Genomic DNA, 12,650 nt, shown 5'->3' on the forward strand with positions numbered 1-12,650 from the left:
TGGAACTAAAAGCCCTATGGAAATTGGTGGTTGATTGCAAATACAGAAGCTTGTGGGGTGGTTGGTGTACTAGAGAGGTGAATGGGGCCTATGGAGTGGGGGTTTGGAAGCATATTAAATGAGAGTGGGGGCTGTTTACTCACCATACTAAATTAGTGCTGGGTGTGGGTTCTCAGATAAAATTTTGGAGGGAAATATGGTGCGGGGATGAGGCTCTAAATGATTCTTTTCCATCCGTTTTTCAGGTGGCATGTGATCAAGAAGCTTCAGCGGCGGATCTCAGGGTTCGATCGGGGGACCAAGTCTAGTGGAACATCACTTTCAGTAGAGCGGCCCAAGATTGGGAAGTAGACAACTTTGAGGCTTTCTTCAGCCTATTGTATTCCGTGAAGCCGAATGGACAACGAGCCAATATGTTGTGGTGGACACCTGCAGGTAAGGGTGCATTCTCGGTTCAATCCTTCTATAAGTCCCTCACACAACTACTGAATGTTCAATTCCCATGGAGAAGAATTTGGAGGAATAAGGCGCCCCCTAAAGCGATCTTCTTCGCTTGGACAGCTGCCCTAGCAAGATTTTGACAACCGATAATCTGAGGAAGCGCCGAATAATTATTCTAGATTGGTGTTGTATATGTAAGAAATCCGGCGAGACAGTGGATCATCTCTTGTTACATTGCAAGACAGCTAGAGTCTTGTGGATTGAAGTGTTCGGCCGAGTAGAGTTAACTTGGGTAATGCCTGCCACAGTGGTTGAGTTATTGGTTAGCTGGAGACTTCCTGGAGGTGTTCCACAAATCAAAGCCGTGCAGAAGATTGTCTCTATCTGCATTATGTGGTGCATATGACAAGAGCGTAATGATCGGACATTCAATGATAAGGAGCGGACACTAGAGGAACTTCAATGTTTAATTTTCCATACTTTATTTCTATAGGCCATAGCCGTAGACTTTAATGGCCTAAATTTTCATGATTTTCTTGTTTCCACTACTGTGACCTAGATAGGTCTTATCTCTTGTATACCAAATTGTGTACTTGAGCTATGCCTATCTTTATTAATAATATCTTTTACTTGTAAAAAAAAATTATTTAAGATCTGGTATGATAATGACTTCACATTTTGCACTAAACTTTATCAACATTTAACGACTATATGCTATGACAGATAATCCAATTGTATTCATCCAAAAGCTCAACTTTCATAGCACCAATTTTCCTGAAATTGCTATTCCTATTTACTTAAAAAATATCCTGAAATCACCATTTTGTTTTAATTAGAAGAAGCAAAGGGAAGAAAAAGATACCTCCAAAGGATCTGATGCAACGGGGATGGTGTCAGGAACTTTTTCAGCAATATTGGATGCCTTCTGAGCAGAATCAAGGGCAGAATGATTATGGCTTCTCCTCTCAATCGCACCAAACCCATTACCATGACTTTCACGGAAGATTTGTGAAGTTGTTTCACGGGCAAATTTGGTCACAAGAGAGAATTTTTCCAAGACTTGAATTGAGAGATCTCGAGCAGGATCATGACCCTTTTGCCTCTGCTTCACATTGTATTGAGAAACACTTGAAGTTTCGCTGCGAACCCCAGCATCAGTTATCTCCTGGTTATCATTTAAAGGGGACTCACCAACAGAAACGGACATAGATGGCTCGCTAACAACAGAAACAGCCCTAGGCAGCTCCAAAGAAGACAAAGTTTTCTGTGTAAAAGCAATAAACATGATAAAATGTACCCGGTTGCTATTGAACAGTCTATAATTACATATTCAACACATCAAGTAAAAGCCACAAAGATTAAAAAAATATAGGTCGATTAAGGTAAGGCCAACTTTCAAACTTCATATATTTTGCATTGTTGAAAACATATGTTCATGGAAAATGAGAGAGCAAAGCAAGGGAATGCATGTTTGTTAATCCTCCACTTGATCTAAAGCAAGATACATATAGCAAGAAACAGAAAGACTTATTTTCTTATGGTAAAACTAAGACAGAATCTATTATCCTCATGTGCCAGCATCATTGGCAGAGAAGAACATTATGAATTTATTAATCGACCAACCAAAAAAGTAAATCGGTAAAATGCGCACCTGGAGAGGATTTTGAAAATCGTTCACTAGAAATACATTTGCATCCTCTGCGGACCTAGGTATCGACAAAAAAGAAACTTAGAACAATGGTAGAATGTACTAATCTTTTTTTTTATAAGTATAACTTGATAAGTATGTTTTTCACAGCGCTTAGCTTGTAATTAGGTTCATCTCCTATATACTTCCTATATACTTGGGCATTGCCTAATTATGTGGCTTAATAAATTCTTCTTACTTATCAAAAAAAAAATTGATATGTATGTACTAAAGCACCACAAGCACAAAATGGACATAATAATCGATGACATTATGATCATAAATTCTGTTTACCTCCGATTAATGATTTTCTGTTCTTAGTACATAGCTTGGTCACTGCAGTAACCTTCTCCAGTTTTGGTAATTCCGTAGCATATTGATAAAAAATCCCTCGTCAATGTGAATATCTTTTTCATCCTCATTTTTATTCTTAAAGGCAATGAAGATATAAAACTACAAACTTCTTCATACATTGCATTACTGACCAGCATTTTGGACCAGATTGGTTCCAGTTTTATTCTTGACAAAAAAAGAAAAAAAGAAGCAACATATGTAACAATAACCAACCTCACAATAAAAACATGTTGCTTTATACTACCGAGAAACTCTTTGACTCCTCCGTTGTAGAAATAAAGAGGAGGATAAGCAAGTCCTGCAGAAGACTTCCATTCACAAATTATAGACATACATGGCAATGAATCAATTCAGTCATGCAGCATAGATGACCATAGAAGCTTCAAATTACAAAAGGATAAAATGATGCAGGAACTCATGATAGAAAAAAGTAGAACTGCTAAAAAGAGTATCATACGAATATGATAATTCACCCATAAACAAATTCTAGATTCACTTAATTGCGAATGAAGTTTTGGATGGACGACTCAAATCTAGAGAACTTGGGTTACTTTGCAAATTAGACATGGAGAAAGCCTATGACCACGTCAATTGGAAATTCTTACTTTATTTACTTGCACGATGTGTCTTTGGAGAAAGATGGTGTAATTGAATAGAGTTTGGAATCTCTACAATTCACTTCTCTATCTTGCACTAGTGGGTTTCTTTAATTCCTCTTGTGGTTTGAGATAGGGGGACCCGCCCTCTCCACTACAATTTAAATTCATCATGGAAGTTCTCAACACGATGATTGTGGGCCTTGTGGAAGGTGATTTTCTCTATGGTTTCCCGGTGGGGAATGGGTGATTATGGCTCTATTGATATTTCTCACCTTTTTTTTTGCAGACGATACTCTCATCTTTTGTGGGGCAAATCTTAAGCATATACAATCTTTGAGGGCTCTATTTCTTTGTCTCGAAGCCGTCTCGAGGTTGAGAGTTAATCTCTCAAAGTCTGAATTGGTGCCGGTGGGGGCTGTCCCAGAAGTGGTGAATCTAGCTTCTTTCTTGGTATGTAAGGTTATCTTCTCTACCCTTGAAGTATATTGGCTTACCACTAGGTGCGTCCTTTAAATCAAAGAGGATTTGGAATGTTGTTGTTGAAAAGGTGGAGTGCAAATGGGCTCACTTTGATTAAAAATACTCTTTCTAATCTATCCACCTATTTCCTAATTCCTATCTTTGAACCCGCTCCCCACAAAGGTTGCCAACCATATTGAGAAGTTATAACGTGACTTTTTGTGGAGTGGGATGGGGGAAGAGTTCAAATTTCATCTAGTAAATTGCTCAATTGTTTGTATTCCAATTTCTAAGGGTGGATTGGGGATTCGTAATTTGATGAAGTTCAACCAAGCTCTGTTAGGTAAATGGTTGTGGTGGTACCCGAAAGGGGGGCCCTATGAAAGTCTATTATAGATTCAAAGTTTGGGGCGGCTTGGGGAGGATGGTGCTCAAATGAGGTATGTGGTCCATATGGGGTGGGTTTGTGGAAATACATTAGAAAAAGTTGGGAGATCTTCCAAAGACATGCAAATATAGTGGTGGGCGACAGTTCTCGTGCTAGATTTTGGTACGATAAATGGTGTGGTGAACAAAGCCTCCACGACACCTTCCTAGCTATTTTTGAGCTCGCACAAGTGAAGGATGCAGTGATAGCTAACCTCTTGGTCTTCTCTAGTGGCTCCCCTCAATGGAATTGAGATTTCATTAGGGCGGCCTAAGATTGTGAGTTGGAGGCTATCACAGAGTTCTATGCGGCATTGTATTCCATAAGCAAGATTGAGGGTACCATAGATAAGATGAACGGAAGCCCCTCCAAGAAAGGTAGATTCATTTTCAGATCGTTTCCCCAATTTTAACGAGCCTTGGAATGACCACATTCCCATGGAAGAGTATATGGCAGACGAACACTCATTCAAAAGTAGTTTTTTTTTTTTTTTTTTATTTGGAAAACATCCTCGGATAAGATTCTTACCACAGATAATTTGAAAAAACATTGGGTAATGGTGTTGGACTGGTGTTGCATGTGTAAGAAGAATGAGGAATTAGTTGATCATCTGCTTTTCCATGAGGTGGCCAGGATTATGTGGGATGATTTTTTTGCGGGAATTGGATTATCATGGGTCATGTCTCTTAGGCTGGTGGATTTCCTAGCAAGCTGGAAAGGCCTCCAAGGTAATCCACAAGTGGCAGCAATCTGGAGAATAGTTCCTATATGTATGTATTGGTGCATTTGGCGGGAGAGAAATGATAGAAGCTTCGAGGACCGCGAGAGAACGATGGATGAGCTTAAAGTTTTCTTTTTTAAAACTTGTTCTTATTGGCAGGGACCATTGTTTTTAACAGGCTAAATGTACATGATTTTCTACTTTTGGTTGTAAACCCTAGTTAGGTACTTCTCATGTATACATAAGAGAAGGTCCATCTAAGAAGTCTAGCATGATCATAACCAATAATGCTCGTATGTCTAACATAAATAACGGAACTTCAAAAACATTGTAGCCAACATCATAAATATTTTACCCCTACAAAATAATGCCCGACTGTTTTACCTGAAGACAAAACAACGATAATGTACTGCCACCCAAGTGCTGGTGTGTGCCTCCGAATGGACCGCACCTCCGTAAAAGGTACTGCTCTTATGGTATAAAGATTCCTATCTACATAACAACCCACACAGTAATAAATTCAGACATTATATCACTCTCACAGACAGTAATTTTTAAATTAGATATCTAAAGCCAACAACCTTTCTCGGACAGCTTCGCATTCGAGCTTTGGCCTTTGTATGGAATCCACGTCTATCAATTACACACACACACAAAAGAAAAAAAAATGAATAAACCCAGGCATATAACAAAAACAAACAGAAAACTAGTAGAAATTACCATAAAGAGAGTATAGCCTTGCTTAATCAGCTTTAATCGCCCACTGATCCTCTCGGAAGCGAACTGCGTCGGATGAATTGTCACATTATCCTTCATATAGACAATCTCCGCACCGTCGGGCTCGCTGGACGAGCTCTGTGTACGACTATCGCTTCCCATCATGCTTGCCGACCCCTAAAACCGAATTTCACAAACAAAAACCTCAATCAAACTCACAGATTACGCATTAATTGCCATTCGATCAATATGCTAAAGTTCGGGAACCAATTCTTGCAAAAACTGAAATAGGAATCCCGAATTAAATTTGATTTCGATTTAAACGAAATCTTGCAAAAAATAATCGATGTGTTTGGGTGGCAGATCGGATACGGATGGAAAACGCTTACTTGGAGCTGTGACGCAGCGTAATCGGCGTCGTCGGACAAATCGTGTAGGTCGGTTTCTTGCATGACTAGGGATTGAGCGGGAGAGAGAGAGAGAGAGAGAGAGAGAGAGAGAGAAGCTTTTTCTTCGTTAGGAAGGCAGGGGGGGGCAACCGATTTGGGAGGGAGACAGATAAAAAGAGAGAGTGGGGGAGCAATGGTGGGACCGAAAAGATGTGTTGGGGCAGTTTTTATTAGGAAAAAATTACTTTGTAGTTCAATTAAAATTTTTTTTATCTAGTGATTAAAAAAATAATTTTAAGTGTATTAAAATATTTTTTTATTTTTTTAAATATTTAAATATATTAAAAAAATTAAAAAACAAAAAGTGAATGGCGGTAAGAGTATTAGCATTGGATTATGCAAATTCAAAAAAAATAAAGAGTTTGGATAATAAAAATCCACTGCAATGGATTATGCAAATGTAAAAAAAATAACTTTTAGTTACAGTAAATTAGTGTTGTGGGTTATATTTAGATTTAACTGTAGCTAGACCAAATGAAATAAAAAAATACTTTCTCTCTCCCAATTCTCCCTCTCCCTAAATCATTTAGCTCCCGGTTTTTCCCTCTATTTCTCTTCTATTTCTCCTTTCTTCCTTTTTGGATTTCTTTCATTTCTCATCACCAATATATGTCACTGCATTTCCTTTCGGTTTCTCTCCCGCAGTCTTACATTTTTTTTATCCCCTCTCGAGTGTTCTGTCTATAATATACGGTGCCGAACCCAGTGATTTTGTAGGTTTCATTAAACCCAACCTCATAAACTCACCATTCCCCATATAAATCATGGTTGAACTCAAGGAAATCTTCAGGTACTTTCCTTTTTAGCTTTTCCTGATTTCCACTGTCCTTGAGGTTTTTCTTTTCTCTTTTGTGAATTGAGTTTGTGATTGATTAAAAGATCCTAAGTTCTTTCAAATTTGGTTGCGATAGTTGATTTTAGGTTTTTCTTTTATTGGATTATGCTGGTGATTTGTATATTTATTTATTTTTTTCGAGTTTTGGGTTTATTTTGTCTTAAGGTAATGTGTCCCTTTTGTTTGGTTGGGTGAAAAAACAAAGGAAAGAGCGGAAAAATACAATTTAGAGTTTTTTTTGTTTTTAGAGATACGTTTTTTTTATTGGAATTGGCTTTTACAGGTCAAATGGTATTTTGTGACTCTAGATGTTCCCACTTTTAGACAAGTCAAATGCAATAAAAAAGCTTTTGTTTTATGATCTATCTTTATCTTTTCATAACCAACTTTTCAATTTATTTGCTTTGACATCTAGGTTTAAGCTAAGACTTTGTCATGGTCATCAGGTATAATGAAAATTAAGTTTAAGAGACTGTCGATTCAACATGAGGATGCTTATGATGATGGGTAAAATTGATAGACTTATAAGCCTGACATCATTTGTTCTAGTAAGATGCCTTGGAAAATTATTTGTGAAAATCTTTTTAAGTTTATATTGTATGCAAGAAAACAAAGTACTTCCATGAAAATAAAAAAAGTGGTGAGGTTTAGAATGAAAAGTGGTGAGGAAAAAAGCTGATCTTGGTTGTAATATATGGACATTGATTAGATGTGCTGAGGTTTAGAATAAAAAAAAAAAAAAACTAACCTAGGTTATTATGTACAGAAACCTGAATCTTGTAGACTTGCTTGTCAAACTATTGTTGGAAATAAGGAAAATTCTGGGTAGGTACTCTTTGAAATAATTTATTCTTCATTAGTTTCTAATATCCATGATTTAAGTATGCTAAAATGTTACATATATGATACCCAAAGTATACAAGTTTTAGTGAGATTATTTATCACGTGCATTCATTTCATTATGTTTTACCTCATTTAATTATGATAAACTTTAAATTATTTAAGGATGAAGCATTCATTTGATACGGATCCATTTTTCACTACTCTCTTGTAAAGTGGTAGACAAGGAAAAGGCAGCACCCCCTTCAATAGCATACATAATAATGTGGTGATCCAACCATCACAAGCTAAGGTGAACGAAGGCTACCTATTAAAAATTCTCAATGAGGTGTGTCTTTCACCACTGAGGAGGATAATCTCCTTGTTTCAGCTTGGCTAAACATTTGCGTTGATGCTATTCAAGGGACTGACAAAAAATCCACACAAATGTGGGAAAGAATTTATAAATACTATCATGAGTATAAAAAACCAAACAATCTTGAATGTTCGATTGCGTCATTAACCAATCGATGGCAATCGATCAAAAAATGCACAAACAAGTTTTGTGCTGCTTTAGCACAAGTAGAGTCGTTGCATCCAAGTGGTACCACAGAGGTCGATAAGATATTAATTTTATTTTTCCTTTAGTTTTTTTTATATGTTTGGGCTTATTTACATACTAACTTTATTACTTTGTTCATTTAAGATTGAGAAAGTAAAAATAATGTACAAAGAAATTGAGAAGACAAACTTTACCATAGAGTATTGTTGGTGTCTATTGAGACACAAACCAAAATGGCAGCAACATCAGTCAACATTGTCAACAAGGAGGAAACCACATGGAAGACGTCTGGCCAGTGCTAACTTAACTCCAGACGGAGACGATATTTTGGATGACAATGTGGAGGTTGTCCTTGAGAGACTTCCAGACAAGAAGGCCGAGAAAGACAAGGAAAGAAAGAGGAAGTGTAGAGATGATGTAAATGATGAATTTACCCATGCCTTATCTCGCATGACTGCTAAAAGAAATATATTCAGGATGGAGAGAAGAGAATTTAATAGTAAGAGCAGGATAGAAATGAACATCTTGCACTTGAGAAGAAGAAGTTTGAAGCTGAAATAATTAAATTAGATCTTGATGGGATGAAATCAAAGTAGCAACTTTATTTCCAACATCTTCAGGATGAAATTTTCGATAGTTTAATGAGTAAGTCTGCAATCATATCATCGTCCGAGGACTCATCCACACCTTTTGGAGGTGTATAAGTATTTTTCTAGCCCATTTCGAAGTTGTAATTAACAGTAGTATATGTTTAATGTATACTTTGTCTAATTTTAGTGGTCGTCAAGCCATATGTGATGGAAATACATGTGGCTGGGCATCAACTTTGTGATTGAGTGTTGTCTTTATTTTTTGTGATGGACAGTAACATTAGTGATGGGCTGACTTTTGGAGGTGTGTATATTTTTGTAATAGGTTGAAATGTATTGAACATTAGTGATGACTTGTGTTTTTCTCAATGATTTTTTTTTAGATGAAAATGTAATAGACATGTGTTTTTTTCAATAGTGTTGTATGAAATATTTAGAATGTATTTGCTGCACTCTAGGAGCCATCCACATCTTTATCTAAGTCTCATATTGTATAATATTAATATTTCCACATAGCTCTTAATCTATGAAAAAAATTAATAGAACAAAAAAAATAAAAAAAAATATTATTAAATTTATAATATTTTATTATTATTTTGACTAATATATAGATAATCCAATGTGAGAATAAGTTTTAAGTGAAATAGCCAAATGTAAAATCATGTCATATTATGCAAATTTTACATTTGCATTTGCATAATTCAATACTAATGTTCTAAGGGATATTATGAGTGGTAGAGTAATCCAATTCTTTTTCTTACAGCCCGTTAGCGTTCAGGACTAATCCAAGAGCTGCTACTACTCTTCAAAACCGAAATAAATTAATCTTAGCCGTTAATTTTCTTTCCAAAACCCTGCTTTACGTCACTGCATTTGTAACCGTACGATGAAACTCTTTGGGTTTATTGCTATTTCCCAACTTTACGAGATACTCTTCTTTTATGGTGAGGATCGTCGTATATTGGTTGGTTTGGTTACAAATGATAAAGATGATTGAAACATTTATAAATATTAATGAGGTAATTTGTAAATGATAATAAAATAATTTAAATTAAATTTTTTATTAAATTTTAAAAAATAAAAATAAAAAATTATATATAAAAATTATATAGTTAAAAGAGGGTTAGAATATATTTTTTTACTATTCTTTTATTTTGAAATTTGAAAAAGTTGAATTTCTTTTATATTTTTTTTTAGAAATTTGAAAATGTTGTGATGATTGGATGAAAAAATTAAAAATTTAAATTTAAAAAATATTTGTGCATAAATAATATTTAAATGTTAAAATGAGATGACTTGTCTAATCCTCTCACCCGTTATTAGAATGCATAAAGAAAATAAAAAACCTCAATTATGGGGTTGTTTGGAATAGATTTCATCTCATATTATCTCATTTCATTTACAAACATCGTTTAAATACAAATATTTTTTAATTTTAAATATTCAATTTTTTCATCAAATCATTATCTATTTATTACAACTTTCTCAATCTTACAAATAAAATATAAAAAATAATTCAACATTTTCAAAGCACAAAATAAGTATACTATTAAAAAATTATAGTATAACAATATTTTATCTTTATAATATTTTATTCAAATTTTTTTCTCTCATTTTCTAAAACCTTATAAAACATCATAATTCAAATTATTTCAATATTATTCTCAAACCATTTCATGCTTGAATTATGCTAAACCATTTTCTAAAACCTTATAAAATAACACCTTAAAGTATTATCTCATTATATTCTCAAGGCTAGGGGTGGCAAATCGTGTTTACGTGTCGTGTCATGTCAAGTCATGAATATTCGACTATATATGTCAATCTGAACCCAACTTGTTAAGCTAAACGTTTCAAATTTCGAAACCCTAACTCAACTCATTTAGATAACGTATCGTATTGTGTCACTCGTTTTGACTAGTTTAATAATTAATTAGAAATATGTTAATACAACATGACTTATTTAAACCGTTTGTTTCATATAAATATATTGAACTAAAACGCATAACTCATTTGACCTATTAACATAATTTCACATAAAAGTTAAAATTTATATTTATTAATAACCATAATATCTTAAAAATATATATATCACTATTTTTCAAATTTTAACATATAATAAAGCCAATATTACAAACCATACAATAACAAATATGAGTATAGGTCTAAAATTATAATCTCAACAATAAAAATAATAAAAATATAGGCATACTAAGAAATATCAATTGTACAACTTAACTATGAGTGGCAATATGTGACACAACTCGTTAACCCAACATGAACACAATACGATAATAATGGGTTTTAGTTTAGTCTTAACGAGTTCGGATCAAAACGGGTTGACCCGTTAAGCAATAATGCTTAACGGGTCAACCCATTTTGACCCGTTAAGAAAGTTAAAGTTACAATTATATCATTATACCTAAAAGTAAAATTGTTGGGATTTTAATTTTAATATTTTTATTGTTTAGATTGTAATTTTGGACTTATAGTTAGTTTTCTATTTTTTATAGATTTAACATTTATATAAAATTATGCTAAACTTAACAAGGTCAAAATGGGTTGACACGACTTGTTAACACGATTTGACACCCCTACTTAAAAATAATAAAATTTTAATTTTGAAATAAATTATAAACAGATCAAAACAAGTTGATTTCGTGTTAAGCAGGTTGACCCATTATTAACCTGTTTATAAGTTCTGTCTTAACGGGTCAACCCGTTTTGACCCAATTCTGTTAACATCAAACCCAAACTCATTAATTATGTGTGTGTTGGATTCACGAATCGTGTATATTGACACCCCAACAATCAAGCATCCCTTGAGAAGTAGAAAATCTTTTAGAAAATATTTTCTCATCAGCCATTATTCACTATCTCACACCCCTACATCTTATGAAAAACACCCACAGACTTTATGAAAAATACCCTCACATGTTATGAAAAAATTATAGGTGTGAAGTGCGAGAGTAAATAGTGACTAATGCATAGTTTCAGAGAAGAATCATAAACTACCAGGTGACAAGAAAAAAGCCTCCGCTGCCATCTCCTACATGGCCTCCGCAGGTTCCTTTTTCCCTTTTAATCTTTTTTCCTTTCTGCATAGTTTGTTTGTGTACTACTTTTTGTTGGATATGCTCTGCTTGGTTGCTGAGAGAATGCAATAGACGTTAGTTATGATGACTTCAAAATTTGTTTGGAGGTGTAGTGTTTGGTTAAGCAGAATTGTTTGACCAAACCAAGGCTGCGCTCGTACGTGCCGTTTGCTCATCAATGAAACTTATCTTACTTATAAGAAGCCGAAAGATTAAATTTAGAAACAATGAGTTAAAATGAGGACAACGAAACGGATATGTGGCGATAAAAAGAGGGAAGAAGAAGATAAATGGATGCATTTGTTGAAACAAATGGTGCATCGATATGGGAAAAAACAATGTGAACCCTGATTAGATGGTTCACCATAAACCAGGACAACAAATGAATTCAACCCTGTGGAGGATAACTTGTTTTTTGTTTGGGTGTTTTCAAAGCAAAAGGAAGGCCAAATACTTTGGTTCAATAATGAGGGCACCGAGTTAAAATTTAGATCTGGGATTCAATCTTTGGCTGGCTTTTGTCCTGAGTTGTACAAGCCAGACTCTCATTTGATGTCTAGTCCCACATCAGCAGTTATGGCTCTCCTCATGGTGAGCCATTACCCAAAGGTGGATTTGGCACTGGATAAGAAAGTAGGAAGCTGCTGGAATTTTATTTAGTTATGGGTTCTTTTACATGATATTCACTAAAAAGGATATATGCCTTTGTCAATAATATTAATACTACGGATTTTTGGCATTGTTCTGGTTATTTTGTTAGCATTTTTGAGTTATATTGGGTGTTAAATCTATTTCTATGGCTCATGTTTGAATCCTTTATAGTTTTTCTTTTCCATGAGCGTGATCATCATTATTGGGCCTTTTCTTTAGGGACTTTTTTCTTTTTAAAATTTTT

At 34.6% G+C, this 12,650-nt stretch overlaps 1 protein-coding gene across 2 annotated transcripts in view; it reads right to left on the reverse strand.

Moving 5' to 3' along the window:
- Nucleotides 1-5,993, reverse strand: part of LOC121250800 (TBC1 domain family member 17-like) — a 36,513-nt gene extending 30,520 nt beyond the window's left edge. Inside the window, exons 1-7 of one of the 2 annotated variants that reach the window (XM_041150022.1) lie at nt 5,795-5,993; nt 5,409-5,582; nt 5,270-5,321; nt 5,073-5,180; nt 2,696-2,780; nt 2,093-2,147; nt 1,304-1,705 (exon numbers count right to left, since the gene is read on the reverse strand). In XM_041150022.1, coding sequence (XP_041005956.1) covers nt 1,304-1,705; nt 2,093-2,147; nt 2,696-2,780; nt 5,073-5,180; nt 5,270-5,321; nt 5,409-5,582; nt 5,795-5,857 — 939 coding nt within the window. In that variant the 5' untranslated portion in view covers nt 5,858-5,993. The remainder of the gene's footprint in view (nt 1-1,303; nt 1,706-2,092; nt 2,148-2,695; nt 2,781-5,072; nt 5,181-5,269; nt 5,322-5,408; nt 5,583-5,794) is intronic. The other variant, XM_041150021.1, reaches the window with a different exon arrangement.
- Between the last annotated feature and the right edge of the window lie 6,657 nt (nt 5,994-12,650).

Source organism: Juglans microcarpa x Juglans regia, chromosome 2D, assembly GCF_004785595.1.
Source record: "Juglans microcarpa x Juglans regia isolate MS1-56 chromosome 2D, Jm3101_v1.0, whole genome shotgun sequence".
NCBI classification, from domain to species: domain Eukaryota; kingdom Viridiplantae; phylum Streptophyta; class Magnoliopsida; order Fagales; family Juglandaceae; genus Juglans; species Juglans microcarpa x Juglans regia.